This window comes from Lagopus muta, chromosome 3, assembly GCF_023343835.1.
Source record: "Lagopus muta isolate bLagMut1 chromosome 3, bLagMut1 primary, whole genome shotgun sequence".
Lineage (NCBI taxonomy): Eukaryota > Metazoa > Chordata > Aves > Galliformes > Phasianidae > Lagopus > Lagopus muta.
In genome coordinates, this window is record NC_064435.1 from 35464148 (window position 1) to 35480271 (window position 16124).

The 16124-nt window shown below is 38.4% G+C and overlaps 1 protein-coding gene across 3 annotated transcripts in view; it reads right to left on the minus strand.

Annotated features, from left to right (window-relative positions):
• Positions 1-2136: 2136 nt before the first annotated feature.
• Positions 2137-16124, minus strand: part of NKAIN3 (sodium/potassium transporting ATPase interacting 3) — a 332338-nt gene continuing 318350 nt past the window's right edge. For 2 of the 3 annotated variants that reach the window (XM_048938779.1, XM_048938778.1), the window contains exons 6-7: positions 7840-7923; positions 2137-5031 (exon numbers count right to left, since the gene is read on the minus strand). In XM_048938779.1, the coding sequence (XP_048794736.1) occupies positions 5018-5031; positions 7840-7923 (98 nt within the window). In that variant the 3' untranslated portion in view covers positions 2137-5017. The remainder of the gene's footprint in view (positions 5032-7839; positions 7924-16124) is intronic. The other variant, XM_048938780.1, reaches the window with a different exon arrangement.

Below are 16124 nucleotides of genomic sequence, written 5' to 3' on the forward strand. Positions count from 1 at the left end.
TTTGAAAAGAAACCTCTTCAGTGTACAAAAGAGCTCCTAAGTTGTAATTTGTTATAATTAAACTAGATGAGACTGCTTCTACAAGGAGGCAGGCCAATTAGTTTGGGATGTCAATTTTTGTTTGCTGCTGTCAAAGGCTGTTAAAGGAACTTGATAGATTGCTGGGCTGGCTTTTTTAAAATCAGATAATCCCCAAACGAAAGGCAGGCAGACAGCTGGGTGCACAGAGCAGTTGCCAGTATGAAAAAGGCCACACCAGCCATGTGGGGCATGGAGGTGATGGAAGTTTTGCTATGCTCGAGTTGACAACTGGATGGAGAGAGGAAACCGAAGACTCATACCTGAGAAGCTGCAAGGAACAACGAAAGCTTGCACTAAAAGCTGTCTAAAAGATGCCCCTATTAGTTTTGGGAAAAGCTGCCACTCTTGGGGAAGGACTAAATCCTTTTGTGTGGCCCAAATGCATTGCCCCAGGGTTTTAATAATGAAAAGTTATTTTTGTGACATGCTAACAAAGTCCCATACCTCTAGGTTCAAACTCTAATATTTTAACAATATATAATGAATACCATCTTCTTAATGAAATTTGCTGCACTACTGAAAGAAAGCAGATGTTACATAAAACCAGGTAAAATTCCTGTGATTTTAACTGATACAGCTCTACTGGAAATCATCTAGAGTAGCTAGTATCACATTCTATCACTATAAGGACCCTTTATCAAATACAGGCAATAAACTATTGTATTTTAGAGAGCAACTTAAGATCACGATTGATCTTCAAAAGATGTAATAAGTTCAGGTTTTTTTGAGTCAAAAATCTCTACGGATAGAAAAAGCTGTGGACAACAGCCCAACCATGTTGTCTCCTGCAACACCAGCAATTTTAATATATCATCACTCTATCATATAATCACAGAATGGCTTGTATTGGAAGGGATATAAAAAATCAATCAGTTCCATCTTCCTGCAGTGGTCAAGGTTGACAGACACTGGGTCAGACTGCCCAGGGTCCATCCAACCTGGCCTTGAGCACCTTAGGGGATGTGGCATTCACAATCACTATGGGCAACCTCTTCCAGAACTTTACCTTCCTCTGAATAAAGAATTTCAGCCTTACTTCTACATTAAATTTCTCCTCTTCTAGATTAAAGCCATTCCCCCTTGTCCTATCACTATCACATCATGTAAAAAGTCAGTCTCCCTCCTGTTCATAAGCTCTTTTCACATAATGGAAGGTCACAATGAGGTCTCCCTGCAGTCTTCTCCAAGTTGAACAAGCCCAGGTCCCTCTGCCTTTCTTCAAAGGAGAAGTGCTCCAGCCCTCTGATAATCTTTATGGCTGCCCTCTAGACCCACTCCAACAGCTCTTTATCTTTATGGTGTTGCAGCAGTCCCAGGCCTAGACACAGTACTCTAGATGGGGCATCACAAGGGCAGAGTAGAGGGGATCAATCACATACCTCACCTTCCTGGCCATCCCTCTTTTGATGCAGCCTAGCATATAGTTGGCTTCTTCTTCTTGGCTTATCAGTCACGATAAAATCTGTTCACAAACATTTCTTCATACATTTCCTGTTCTCAGGTGCTAAAAACATCAGCTGCTTTTTAAAAGTCTGTTGGTACCTGGCTCAATCTTTACTGATTATGTAGCACCATCTTTTTGCAGTCATGTGTCCAGTTTTGTTATCAGAAAAAGTACCACTGCAAATCTAATTATCTGTAAACTTGAATCAGCCAGAGACTTCCAGGAGGGAAAAAGATCTAAAAGTCTGAAGGGCAAATCTTAGAGCTGTTATAAATTGCTATGGTATGGTACACAAATTCCACCAAGGGACAGCTTATACCAACTGATGATCTGCTCTGAAATTTTATGAGCAAACTCTTCTTTGCAGTAAAAATGCAGCCATTTCCTGAATTGCAAATTGCAGTTAAATTTAAGAAAACTATCCAAGCTTATTTAGAAAGTCAGCACTTATTTCTTATGTTGCTGGTTGATCTGGGAGCCACCTATCACCTTACTGAAAGCATATGTATTAGAAAAGCATTATTTCTCAAGACTTCCAAAACATTAGCCAGTACGTATACTTCATTGGATGACACAGAAATTAACACTCAAATCCATTTATTATTCTCAAGATCTTTTTTTCCCAGCACTTACAGATTTCTAGGTACTATTTTTTGTGTGTCTCAATTTAGAAAAGAAAGACAGTTTTCCTTGGCATTGCAGTGTCCATTTTCACTTGTTCTAATGAAGACAAATTCCACTCAATTAGGGTTGTTCTGTTCGCTAAATGAGACAGATGGGAAACTTGCTGTACTGGTAAGGGTTCCAAGATTTTAAGCTTACTTGTAATATGCTAGTTAGTGTTCTCCAGCTAAAAAGTGATCAATATATCAGATAGATAGAAAAGCAGTCAGGTTCTGTCTTTGCAGAATTTTTGTGGTGTGCCCATGGTTCCTCATCAATAAGCTGAAAATCTGAAGTTCAACAGAAAGGCAAGAAAGAGGTATATCCAGACAAATTTGTAAAACATGATCCAGCAGATATGTCTGTCTTGGTAGAAAATTAAATAGATGCTTCCAAAGCTCTGCCAGAATAGGGCGCATTCTGCTCTGAAGGAGAATGTGTGCAAATGATGAGGATGTAGTACTCCTTCCCTTTTCTCCTCTCTGGTCCTCATGGTAGAACTGGATTCAGTCAAAAGCCTCTTATCTACCAACCCAAAACAATTAATGCCATTAAGTTAATGCTGAAATGCAAAGCCCATACGTGAACTGCATTGATCATTGGAATCAGTACTAGATGCCCACACTGTGAACTCTCTGAAATGGAGAAAGGTGAAACAAGGCAGCTCCTGAAAGCCATTTGGCTCTGAACAGCACTCAGATTTGCCAGTCTCCAAAATTCTGGAGCCATCTCAAACTCAGAAGGCTGTAGGCACTGGCTGAATAGACATTGACGTTGTTCAAGATATAATACAAATAAATGAAATAATCTAAGCAAAAGGAAAACTTTACACAAGTAGACAAAAATGTTTTTTGCCTTATTAGAATATGGCAACTACAAAGAAATTCACACTGAATCTTCTTCATGAAGCCTCTAAACTGTCAGCATTTATATTAGCTTTGTGACAAATATTTATTTTTTCAAATAGATAAAGTCTTCAAGATAGGACAAACCTGGTAATTTGCAATAGTCTAGAAAATATGAGAAAATAGCATATGAGAAACATTCAAATACACGATCACAGATGGCATTATTTTCATGTACAGCATTCCTGGTGTTGGCACAGTCTGACCTTACACAAAAACACTTACTGTTTGAGGTATATTGAGCCCTAAGAATACTAAGAAAGAGTCCTATTCAGTTGTTTCTGTTGATTTTGTCTTAACACTTCATACTGGAAGGGAAGGTTAATCCACATTCAGTTGATGTTTTCTCCAAAGATGGTGAGGCCTTTGGTTCAACTAACTGGAAAACAGGTGGATGAACACAGAAGCCTTTCTACCTAAAAACGATAGATTGTATTAACAGTCTCATTAGGTTCATATCACTAATTAACTCAAACAGACTAAGGGAAAGAATCAAAGCAAGTCTTCATCTATTTCACATCTGCTCAGACTGGAAAAGATAGGATAGACACGCTTCAAGAAAAGACTGCAAACTGAGAATCTGAAAGCTGTTAGAACGCAATTTACTAGCTGAAGACCATTCAGGAAATTTATGAAAGAACTTAGTGGACCTTAGTTCAGCTTCCAGTGGAGAGACAGAGACACGCATATCAGAAAGAATGCTTTTCATGACAATCCCATCAAAGAAAACACAAAATGAGAAACCACAAAAAGGGAAATGGCCCCCAAGTCCTGATGAAGTTTATACTGATGCTGAGGCACATTATGTGAAGAGATGTAACTCTGGTGTATAAAACTGTGCACAGTATTTTAAACAGTAATCAAGAAGAAAGAAATACAGAGTTCTGGTAAAAAGATTGCCAGTTCCCCAAAGAAAGTAGCTTTTGTGTATCACTTTATGCTAGTGGTGACAGAATAGAAAACAAAATACGACAGTTACATACATGTTCTTTGTCTAGAAGTATTTACAAATAACTTTACAAATTTTTGTACACATATTCAGATTTGCTTGTTTACTTCTAAATAAGGAACAAAATTATTTCCCAGAGGCTTCTAAGGCTGAAGGTGGTGCCTTATACTGTACATTCATGCTTGGCTTCTTCCTGGGAGAAGGGAGGAAAAGAGTTTAAAAGTGTGCAAATCACAGACACCTAAAGAACCCTGGAATTAAGGGTTTCTAGTGACTGACATCCACAGATTGTATGGTCATTCTATTTCTCTTTGAATCAGAGACAGCTACTGTTGATGGGCTCAGAGTAAGAGATAAGAGAAGGAGAAGGAGCCATATATGAATTGCAATTATTAGATGAGTACGTTTGTACTGGAACATCTGGTCAAGTAGAGTCATAGACCTACGCCTACTGCATACCGCAGTTAAAAAAAAAAAAACAAAACAAGCAATGAACACTGTGAATTTCAAAATACAGCACTGAAATGAGCTCCTTTGCACCATTAGGATTTAACTCCTGCTGTATTTTTTGGAGTCCAAATCACTGACATGATTTTTACCAGGCACAGTATGATTCTATCAGTTAAAAATACCGACTTCCTTGAGGAAGATGCAGCCTTCTCATAGTTTTCACAGGTTTCGTTTTCATGCCTTAACATTAAATGTTGTAAAAATATTAAAATTAAAAAAGAAAAAATTTACAATTTACAAGTGTCCATATAAGTAAATCATTCAAAAATTCAAGTCATCTACAAGGATCTACCAAATAACAACGCTGATAATGACACTGAGCCTGTGGGAAGAACAATCCACCGTGAGAAACGCCGTGAGAAACGGACAATGCGTTTCTTCCAGAATGATGAGTCACAAGGTTGGTCTTTTCTTCTGACATCTGTTTCTTCAGCTACGACAGCAGAAGTCTTGACTGAACGTTCATTACTTAGTTCGACCTAAAAAAATAGAACATATGAATTATTTACAAAGGAAAACCTGTTCTATGCCTCTTCTAATTTTTTAGATGTAAATTCACAACAGCTGACAGGTTAATAACTAATGAAACAAGAAGTCCAATCACTAGCTTCCTCAGCTGTAAGACTCACATATAAGGTCACGAATGAGTAGCTGGATACAAAGTAGTAGCTTTGCATTACGCATACCCGAAAAGCAAAAAATGCGGGGAACAATATTGCTGCTGATAAAAAATGCTGGAAGTGCACATAATAATAGACTCTTTTCAGTATAATATATTTTAGCAGCGTAAGATATGTGCTCATTAGGTTATAGATTTTTATCTGATGACAAACATACTTTTGAGCTGGACTCACACATTCATGTGCCTGCTGAATCTATGTATTCTCACATCTGCCTGTAAGCCATGTTCACTTGTGCAAGCTTGGAAATTCTGTGATGGCCTTGGTGGACTGACTCTCAAGAGAGGATGTGATTTGGGCAGGACACAGAACTACCAGAGTGGTAACCCCTCAATTGACAGTTTCTCAGACACTTTGTGAATCTCACAAGCTAGTAACAGTTCTAGTAATGCAATTTCTCCTTTGGAATTAGGGAACTCAGTGTGTGTCCAGACAGGGTTGCCTACAATTAGAATAGCACTGGATCAGACCTACTCACCCTAGCAAAAATGATGCTAATGCAAAGTGTAACTCACTGTAATGTACAGTGAATGTAATATAAAGTGAAACTCACTAATAAAGATTAAAAAAAAGAAGAAAAAAAAAGTGAAAGCCAAAATGCAACACTTTTAACTTCTTCAAAACATTGTGGTAATAATGAAGAAACTCAAGCAAAATTAAAATGCAACGTTCTGTGTGGTTTTTTTTTTCTTGTTCACATGCTTCTCTATTTTCCATTTAGCAGTACGTAGAAAAAACTTTAATTACTATCAAGTTACCTGGTTGTTGATATTGTGTTTGAAGCAAACAAAACTGAAGGCACAACAGTCTTCTTTACAGCCTATGTGTCATGTGTCTCAAAAAGAACACAACAATTTTTCCCACTCCCTTTGTCCCTTCTGCCTTCCACATATCTTAATTGAAAACTGCATGGTTCAGGGAAAAGATTCTGCTTCTGTTTGTCCCATGTGTGGGAAATGGGAAGATGCTATTTATTTTCCAGTACTGCAGGCTCACCAGCATCCCCCAGATCCTTTGAGCTATTTAACCTAAATCTGCTATCAAATAATAAATTCTCATAGTCTGTGACTTTTGTACAAAAACTAACGGCTTTTGAAGGAATGTATACATAAATCTTTCCTCAAAATGTTTTTTATCTCCATTAATTACAGTAATTTTGCTCACATACTGTTTTATATCTAACCTCACACCAGCTTTAAAATTAAAGAGACTAACACTTTTTGATGGAGAGGAGTAAATACTGTATCTGTGGCTTTCTTCTTCATAGATAACAATTACTCTTTTCAGTCTCAAACATCTTCTTAAGAATGGTCAAAACTTCCTTCTGCTGTCACTTTTCCCGAAGAAAAGGCATTAAAATCAGCATCAAATGAAATATTATGTAAATGCAGATTCCAACATAGTGATATACTTAATGCCACCTCAAACAGCTTGTTATTTTATTTTGTCTTAATGTCTTAATATGATATTTCTTACTGTTGTAACATGCACTGTCACATTGAGATAAGGCTTTTCTCATTTTGGGGCATTCATAATCCTACAATATTCATCCACTCGATTTTATGAAATTTTGTCCATGTTTATTCCTATAAACTGAAAGCTACAGCATGAGTAAAATGTATTTTAAAAGCATGCAAATATTAGTGAAGTCTCAAGCAAAGTTCAAGTGGACGCTCAAAACACTTTGTTAGCAATTGGCCTCTTTAGATTGACTCCCAGTACATGCACATATGCATACAGGAGGAAAAACCTTCAGTCTCTAATTATCTTGATTGGTAAATAAAATGCCAATAAAGTTGTTAAATCAAGTTCAGTTATTTATCTGCAATCATTTGGTATTACGTTTAAGAAGCTTGAAAGGACCAAAGGTAAATGGAAAGATAGAAGGCTTCAATGTAACTACTTAAATACATCAAAGATTTTCCAAATGAGTATCTTCTATTTTAACAATAATGTAATGAAATATCATCTACTTGAGGCAATCAGATCTTCTTTCAAATACTGATAGTACTTCCCTGTCCTTTAATTTACTCCAACTAAAATGCAAATAAGTGTATCCAAAATTATCATCAGATAACAAAGAACATTTTGTAGGACATGCCTATGAAAACTGTGATTGCCATGGTGGGAGCAAATAACTGACAACAAAGAGATAATGAAGTCGCTGTGAAACTACAGATTTTAAGCTGACACAGTTTTTCTGCAAACATTTTTCTCTCAGTCTCAGGCCAAATGTAAAAAGCTTCTGTTTTTCCATAAGTGGGTTAATCTCATTAAGATTTATGAAGCATCAGCCATAAATCAGCTCTCTTCTTGCTAAAAAGTCAGCAGGGAAGCATTGCCATCCTTCACTGTGAGCCTTTCCTTGTGTTAAGCCAAGACACAACATGGCAGACACGATGCTATCTCTTAATCCTCGCCTTAGCAAACATGTCATCAATGACATAGTGACCTTACTAGCATGTTTTATGTGGATTAATTTTTGATTAAGTTCTAACTGAAGTATAATTAAATTATTAGTAACCTCATGCCAAAATTATGTCAGGAGAAGGTTAGCTTTCAGTCCAGTTAGAAGGATTAATGTGGTCCACAGGACCAGAACCTTACCTACAGGCTTTACAGGCTTTAACTCAACATGTTCCTGGGGGGGCTGTCGGTAGGAGTATGTGTCAAGTCCGCCTATAAAATCAACTGAAAACACAATAGTGCCAGAAATGAACAAATGGAAATGAAAATACGTCAACTGAAAAATAGGTATGGAAAAAGTATTAAAAAAAAATAAAATAAAAGTAAGCACATGCACAGGTTTGCAATATACGAAGTAGGCAAAAAACACTGTGACTTCCAGAAGGCTCTGTGCTCTGTTGTCGTTGAGATCCACATAGCACAGTGCCTGACCAGACAAAGAAACGACCAGACATGCTTGCTCCCGTCAGCATGCATGCTAATTCACAGCTCTGCTGTGGAGTAATGTAGCTTCTTGGTTTTAGGGCAATCTCAGCATATATTTCATAATACAGATTCTACTTCCTTTGAAGTGTTTAATTTCTTCTCAACTTTTACAAACCAAAGGACTAGCAGGAATGTAAGGCAACAATAAAAACCAGTTGAGAATAAGCAGGTGGCAGCTGGATGTAGAAAAGCAGCAGAATCTTCTCTGGATGAACGTCTGGGGGCAGGGATTGTTTTTGGAATCCTCTCAATTTATCTCAAGATTTCTGTTAGAAATAATGTGAAGATGTCTGCTCTTCAGATGTTCTTAGTTCCTTTTATGATCATAATGATTTTAAAATAATGACATTTTAGTCTAAGTCTTGTATCTTGCTATTTTTGTTAAGATTTCTGACAGCTTCCAGAAGCTACACTTTCAAGCTACCCCAGAAATCTAAAATCAAGTTCAGGGAGAAGATTATTTTTATTGATTTAGAATGGCTTCTTACAGAAACAATGTAGACCTGGCAAATTCACAGCACATGAAGATTCTTTGCTCACATGGAAGGCAACTGCCTTTACTTATTTATATACAGCCACATATATAAAAGTCCTATGTAACTCCTTGTGCTAATCACTGTATGAGCATCTAATGAATAGCCTCTTCCCGAGAATTATATGTATAAGGTAAACAGAAAAAGAAAACTCATCCAGAGGGGACAGAGAAATGAGGCTTGGAGATAGAAGGACTGATGGAATGCCCTCTAAAATTTGCAAAAATGCTCCTGTTGATTTTAATCTCCTCTCCTCTTGAGACTAGGGTAGGGAAAGCTTAGCTGAAAACTTAACTTGATGCACTTCAGTGCATCTTGAAGCATGAACTGGGCTGCAAGACTATTTTCTTAAAACTGCCTGAGTGGGATACAATGCTGAGCAGCCAGCCCAGTTGGGTGTCAGCCCAGGTCAGGGTCAACCTAAGTGAGTGGCAGCCCTAGCCTCTCTGCATCAACCCCTTCAACCGCATTTCTTACTTGTTGCAACCCTCTTTCAGAATGACATAACAAAATAAAACACCAAACATGAAAAAAGACTTAAGCACTAATGGGACCAAGAGCTATGTTTGCAGATATATTCTTGTAAAAGCTGATTTATAAAATATCTATGTGTATAACACAAACCACAACTAATTCTTCATTTTTTTTTGGAAAAAAAACCCACGCCTCCAGAGTAACAGAATCTGTTGGGTTTTTTTTGGTTTTTTTTTTTGTTTGTTTTTTTTAATATTCTTTAGTTTTCCCAGCTCTCTACTGAGGATTATTTTTTTTTTTTTCTAAGAAAGTGATAAAAGGAGTTGGCAAGTATGTTTTTGAAATAATTCAGCACTTCAGAATCACACATCACTCCTCTCAGCAATCACCAGAATAATCCACAACTGTAAGTGTGGAGAGAATTTAAAGCAACCGGTTCTTCTACCAACAGATCTTCTGGAGAAAGAAATGAAGTCAAAATGTATTTATGATTGGAAATCTAGATGTGTTTTTGACAAAGAAAACACTTTATAGCACCATCAAAAAAGTTTGGAGATAAGATGTTCAAATCTGCTTAGTTGAGACTTTCTCTTTTGCAATCCAAGAGCTGAAGTTTGACTTGAAATTCATGTGAAGATAATTCTCAAGGCAAGAGCTGCTCTATCACACACGGGAACGGAATGTGACGTTTTCCATTATGCACTCTATTTTATGGCTGATAGCTCTTTAATATGAAGATTCATCACCAGTTATTTGAATTGTATGATACTTTTCATTTTAAGGATTCAGACGGATTTTACTAGATATTTCCAGCATTTATGTCTAACAGACTCCTAGAACTAAAGCCACAAAAGAGCATTAAATAAAACTTCATGTTGACTGAATTTTTAGGATGTGCACATCTTCCTGTTTAACAGGACAAAAGTTAGCAGCAATGTTTGCATATGTTTCCCAAGGGCAAAACATTGATTTAAGGATGATATTGAATAATTGATTTTGTTCTTTTCTGACTACTGGATCATGGATAATACCTGCTGTATAGTCCTAGGATTACAGCAATTAACTTCAGAAACTGCCTGGAAGTAAGTTCAATGAAAAAACATCTTTTTTTTTTTCCTTTTTTTTTTTTTTTTCTTCCATAGAGTTCTACAATTCTATGCCTTTATTTATTTATTTATTTATTAGAAGACCAACATGTTATCAGCAGGGATATTCGATCACTAAGCATGGAACACCCATAGAGTCCAGTCATTAACTACAGTCATGCAGAGAGAAACTTAAAATCCTGAGGGGAGGATTTTTTAGCACCCCACAGATAATAGCAGACTACAGCAGAAACCCGTTATTTTATCAGCAGCTGGCTGCATAACATGATCTGTATTCAGAGAGAATTTTTCTCTCCTTGCATCACCTCAACTTTGCAGCTGTGCTGGATGCTTCATGGCCAGTATGAAATGTTTTTTTAGAGTTCACTACCTGCTGGGCTTGGAAGTGCAAATCTGTGCTGGTTGTCCACTGCGGGTAGTCCATTAAAATGGTGTTCATTCACTCATGGGCCATATCAGAAGAGCAGTTGTCATAAACTCCCTGAGTGAGAAAAATGCAACACGCTGCTAGCTGAAGAAGGTGTATCCACGGTCATCAATAACTTTGAGGGCTATTCTTTTGTAGACAGATGACATTTAGGAATGCCTTACTACTATTAATGCAGTGCATTCACCCATATGCCAGTTGAAATTTCCTTTCTTTTTGAAGGTGACGGAGATGAATCAAAGATCTGAAAAATTCCTTCCTCCCATCCTAACCTCTCATCTGGAATTCAGCTTCTCTGGCAATATTCCTCTGACCTTCTTGCAAACCCTGTGCAAACAGCTGCCAGAGCTTGTAAGCCCATTGGTATATTACTGATGGCTCCTTTCAAAGCTGTTACATTCTAAGTGTGTCTGGGGGAAGTGCAGAATATGAGTAGTGCAGTGAAACAGTATAATGCCTAACAAATCCTGCAGTCTCTTGTCCCAGAATAGCTTCGGTCCTCTTGATTTTTGCCTCTCCTTTTTATAAACGAGGGTAAGCCTTCAAAATGATGGCTAGAATTGATGGTACCTCCAGCTATCCCCTGTCCAGGACAGGGGAAGGCTAGAAGCTGCTTGCATGGATCTTTTTATGTACAGAAGATTATCTTAATTAATGGGTCTCCAAATACTCTTTTGCACTGCATTTTTCCCATTGTGCTAAGACTTTTTGAATAACATATATAGTAATGTAACCACGGTCATTAAGGAAATGAACAGAAGTAATCAGTTAGTTAAAGTATGTGATGGATAGTAAGACAGGGAGCCAAATTCAACAAGAAAGAGGAAGCAAAAATGGGGAACTGTCAGGCTTAGATGCATGAAGTTTAAACTTTGGACTTTCTAGTATTTGCATTTGTAGTTTTATATAAACTTTTTAGATAAGCATTTAATGTTGCTTTTTTCTCCCACATAAATAGCAACAGGACTAGAGGGAATGGCCTCAAGTTGCACCAGAGGAGGTTCAAGTTGGATATTAAGAATTTATTCTCCAAAAGAGTTGTCAGCTGCTGGAATGGGCTGCCCAGTATGGCGGTGGTGTCACCATATGTGGAAGTGTTCATGAATTGTTTAGATGTTGTACGAAGAGACTTGCTTTAGTGGGAAAATGCTGGTGGTAGCTGGATGTTGTTGGAGGTCTTTTCCAACCTTGGTGATTCTGTGCTTCTTCCTAAGGTCTCTACTTTTTCATTTGTCTTCCAGTGTCAAGAAACATGCTTCTCTTATATCCTTATCTGAACTAGTCAGATTGTTCCAGCTATCTGGTGCCAGTACCATTAGACTTCACACTAAGTCTGAGTAGCTGGGCTGCTCTAGTCATGTAGCAGAAGAGCCACATGTTCTATTGCAGGATGCCAGGAATGGATTCTTATTTATTAGAGGACTAAAGGGGGGAAAATGTATTCTGGGGATGGAGAACTCTCGTGCCCTAAAGAAAGGGCACTTCCTTAATGATCTGCCAGCTCTGCTGCGCTCCCTTGTCCTTGAGGACAGATTCCCAGGGGATTCGTTGACTAACTCCCTGAAGAGTTGGAATTTGGCTTTCCTGAGTTTACTCTTTGCCTGTCTGATATCCCTCAAGAGTTAGAACTCCACCACTGCCCATGCAGCCTACAATCCTGATGTCACTGATCAGTGGTGATCAACAAGTCCAGCACTGCATCCCCCTGGTGGGGGGAAGGGGGGGTTGTCTATTACCTGGTTGAGAAAGTCATCCCTGATACACTCTAGGAGCCTTTTGGATCACCTACACCTTGCTGTGCTACTTTTCCAGCAGATGTCAGGATTGCTGAAAGGTTGTTTAAAGGACAAAAGTTGCGATCATAATGCCTTTTGTAGCTGAAGGAAGAAGGCTTCATCAACAGGCTCTGCTTGATCAGGACACCTGTAGGAGACCCCAACCACAAGGCTTCCTTCGTTGCCCCAGTCTCTAACTCTCACTCTCACCCATAGGCTTTCGACTCACTCGTGATTATTCTTCAGGGACAGTTCTTCACATTCTAGCAACTGAGCTCTAGCACTATCACATCTAGCAATTAAGTATGCATAGTACTGAAACAAAACCAATGCCAGTGATTTTTCACAATTCATACCCAACCAGTTCACAAAAATGGCAGATCAAGTAGTCAAGAATAAAAATTGTTGTACAAGGCTGCTACATCTTCAGTCCCCTCTTCAAGCACATGATCACATAAATGTGTCTAAAATAACTTCAGAAGAGACGGAAGTCAGAATCTGGTTTCTGATCTTTTTCAGTTGTATGATTCAAAGATATATGCAATGCATTAGTGTGCCATTATATTACTGCTTAGTTTGATGCTATAAACTACACAGTTATTTAAAAAATATTTAACACAGATGCTAGGACCAACTGGAATTGATCTATTTCACTTACAGTTCATTGCTAATTCACAAGGTGCTATTTGCTTCAGGTATGTGATCCAATTATTTATTTTGAAGACAATATCTAAGCATCTATCTGTGTGCAGCACAGCACAGGACACAAGCGAGAGGCATCACTAGATGCTAGCAACCAGCTCCTCAAGCCAAGGCTGCAGAGGAGAGCATCAATCAGCCAGGCCTGAGAGGCAATAGAGAGCAGGCACAGCTAAGGGACCCGGGGAGGGGGGGGCAGAGGGGGGGGGGGCAGAGGGAGGGGGGGGGGGGGGTGAGCTGAATTTCCTGCAATTTAAGAATCCAGAATCTGGATTCTTAAATCCTCAGTCCTGGGACTCAGGAGGGAATTATGGTTCTCCAACCACATGGACACAGACAACAAGAGAGAAAATGTTATAAACCCCTCATTTCTACTGTGAGCAAACTTTTGAGTTTGCTATTTAAGAAGTGTGTTAGCTTATAATTTAACACATTCTGCCTTTCTAAGGTTTAGTGTTACGGTTTTCCTTGGGAGTTCTTGATAAATGAGTCTCCACAAAACTAAAGCTCTGGGTGACTACAGCTCTGTCACATTTCACTCATGTTGTAGTTTCTCTTGTCTTTTTTTTTTTTTTTTTATTGCCTTATTTCCAAGTTTTTAAAATCTGCTTAATATTTATTCCTGTTAAGATCTTTTGTAATCACTCAGGAAAGTCTCCTTCCCTGACCCTTTCCCTTTACAACCTGACTTTGGTCCAAGTATAGACTATCATCTTTATCTTGACAGACATGACATTTCTAACTTGACAAGCACGATAAAACATTTACTACTGGTAGCCTAAGAGTTCAAGTACGAGCTTTTGCAGAAGAATACTGATCCAGTGATATCTTACACTCTGTAGTATCAAGCACACCGATGCTGTGTAACATAAGTTTCCATTTCAGATGAGGCAACTTCCATTTCCTTTGCCTCTACTGACCATCACTCTGAGGCTCTGCATAGAAATCCTGCTTCACCACATGACATTTGCCTGTTGCTGAGCACTGTATGCATTGCCTCCTTTGAAAATCCTGCTCACGGCTACATGATGCTTAGTGATGGTCTGCCTCAGTCCTTCAGAAGATAGATCGCAATGCTTTCTACCACACACTTTCCAGTTGCAGCATTTGTAAACTTCAAACTACATTTTTCTTTCCCTCTTCTAAGCAGACAGCACTGCCTCCAGCACTTGCTGGAACCTTTCTCTTCTCAACCATGATACCCAGCACAAACTCCCTTTGACCAGTCAGCATATAAGCTTGTGGCCCTACTGTGCCTTCTTTGAATTCAAGTTTACAGATCAGAAATAGAACTGGATAAACCCCTTCTGTGATCTCCAGATTATCAAATCTCTCTTTTCAATCTTTTATCTCCCAGTATGAGCACAAACCAGTGAGCTCTGAACTTTCTTTGTTCTTGCCCTTATTTTTTTCAGACGAAGAAGCTGGCAAAATAACCCTTCTGTTGATTTGTGTCAAACCAGCATTCTCCAATCCCTCTGAACACGTTACTGAGTCCTTTTATGATGCTCTGTTTCCCCTAGAATGTGAGATTTATCTGTCTCAGAGCTGTTGTAAATGCACCTGCTAAGACTGCTACTTAATTGCACCCAAGTGTAGCAGTGACGCCTAGTTTGTAAGTGCTTCTCTGCAAATGGGAAACTCTGCACCTCATGCTAATGCATTCGTCCAGCTCTTCAAATCGTCTTGCTGATCTCTTAATATTTATTTTATCATTACCAATGCTCTGACTAATTAAGCTCTTCATACTCAAATTAGGTCTTAAAAAATCTCAAACACCATATGACTGCGTTCTCAGCCATGAAAAAAGAACAGTTTAGAGCATTAAAAAACTGGAGCTTACACTGGCCAGTGGTCTTCTGCATGATGAAGAAGAAAGAAATGAATATTCTTTGTGTCAGGAAACATTTAGCTAGGTAAATGGTTTTCTCATGGTTAGAAAGTTGGTGTTATTTCACATTAGGAGAAAGATGAATGTGCAAAAGGGAACAAAGTATGTAACAGGATTAGCACTCATTTTGAAGCCACTGGTGTATTAATCTGTTAAGGATTAAGAAAGACAATGCTATATTGACTTCATAAATAAAAAAAAAAATCACTGAAGAAAGATGAATTAAAAAATACATTTTTATGAAAATTTTGTGAGTCTTGAAATATGGTCCTATAAAATAGCACATTGTCCTGATTAACTGTGAAGATTAAGAAGGAAAAGAAAATGTAGAGAAATCAATGCCAAGGAATAAGTGTCATCATATAAATGATGGAAGGACCACAGCATTATTTGGCTTTGCTGCACCTAAATTGTAATACTGAGAAAAACACAGATGCATTGGGATGAAATTTCAGCTAACAAAACCAACTGCATTGAAAGAGTCAATATTGACTGTTTCAGGACAAAATTATGTAAAATGAAGATTGAAGTGATTCTGGCTATGTCCTAGATTACAGATGACAAGAGAAAGTCTTGAGAAAGTCGTGAGAAAGAGCTAATAAGGCACACAAGAAACTAAATGTAATACACACTAAATGTATTACAGTTGACAGAAGGCTCAAAATGAGACAGCAGGGGGCCCTAGCAGCCAAAAAAGCAGAATGCTTTCTGGGGTGCATTAAACACAGCATAGCCAGCTGGCCGAAAGAGGTGATTCTCTCACTGTACTTAGGGTTGGTTCAGCTTCACCTTGAACAGTGTGTGCAGTTCTGGGCTCCACAATACAAAAAGGACATTAAGGTACTTGAATACATCCAGAAGAAGGCAACAAAGCTGGTAAAAGGACTGAAGACATGTCCTGTGAGGACAGGCTGAGGACAACTGGGTTGTCCAGTCTGGAGAAGGCTAAGGGTGTCCTCGGTGCTCTCTACAACTTCCTTAAGAAGGAAGTGGAGTGCAGGGGGAGGTGCACAACTCTTCTCCCTGAGATCCAGT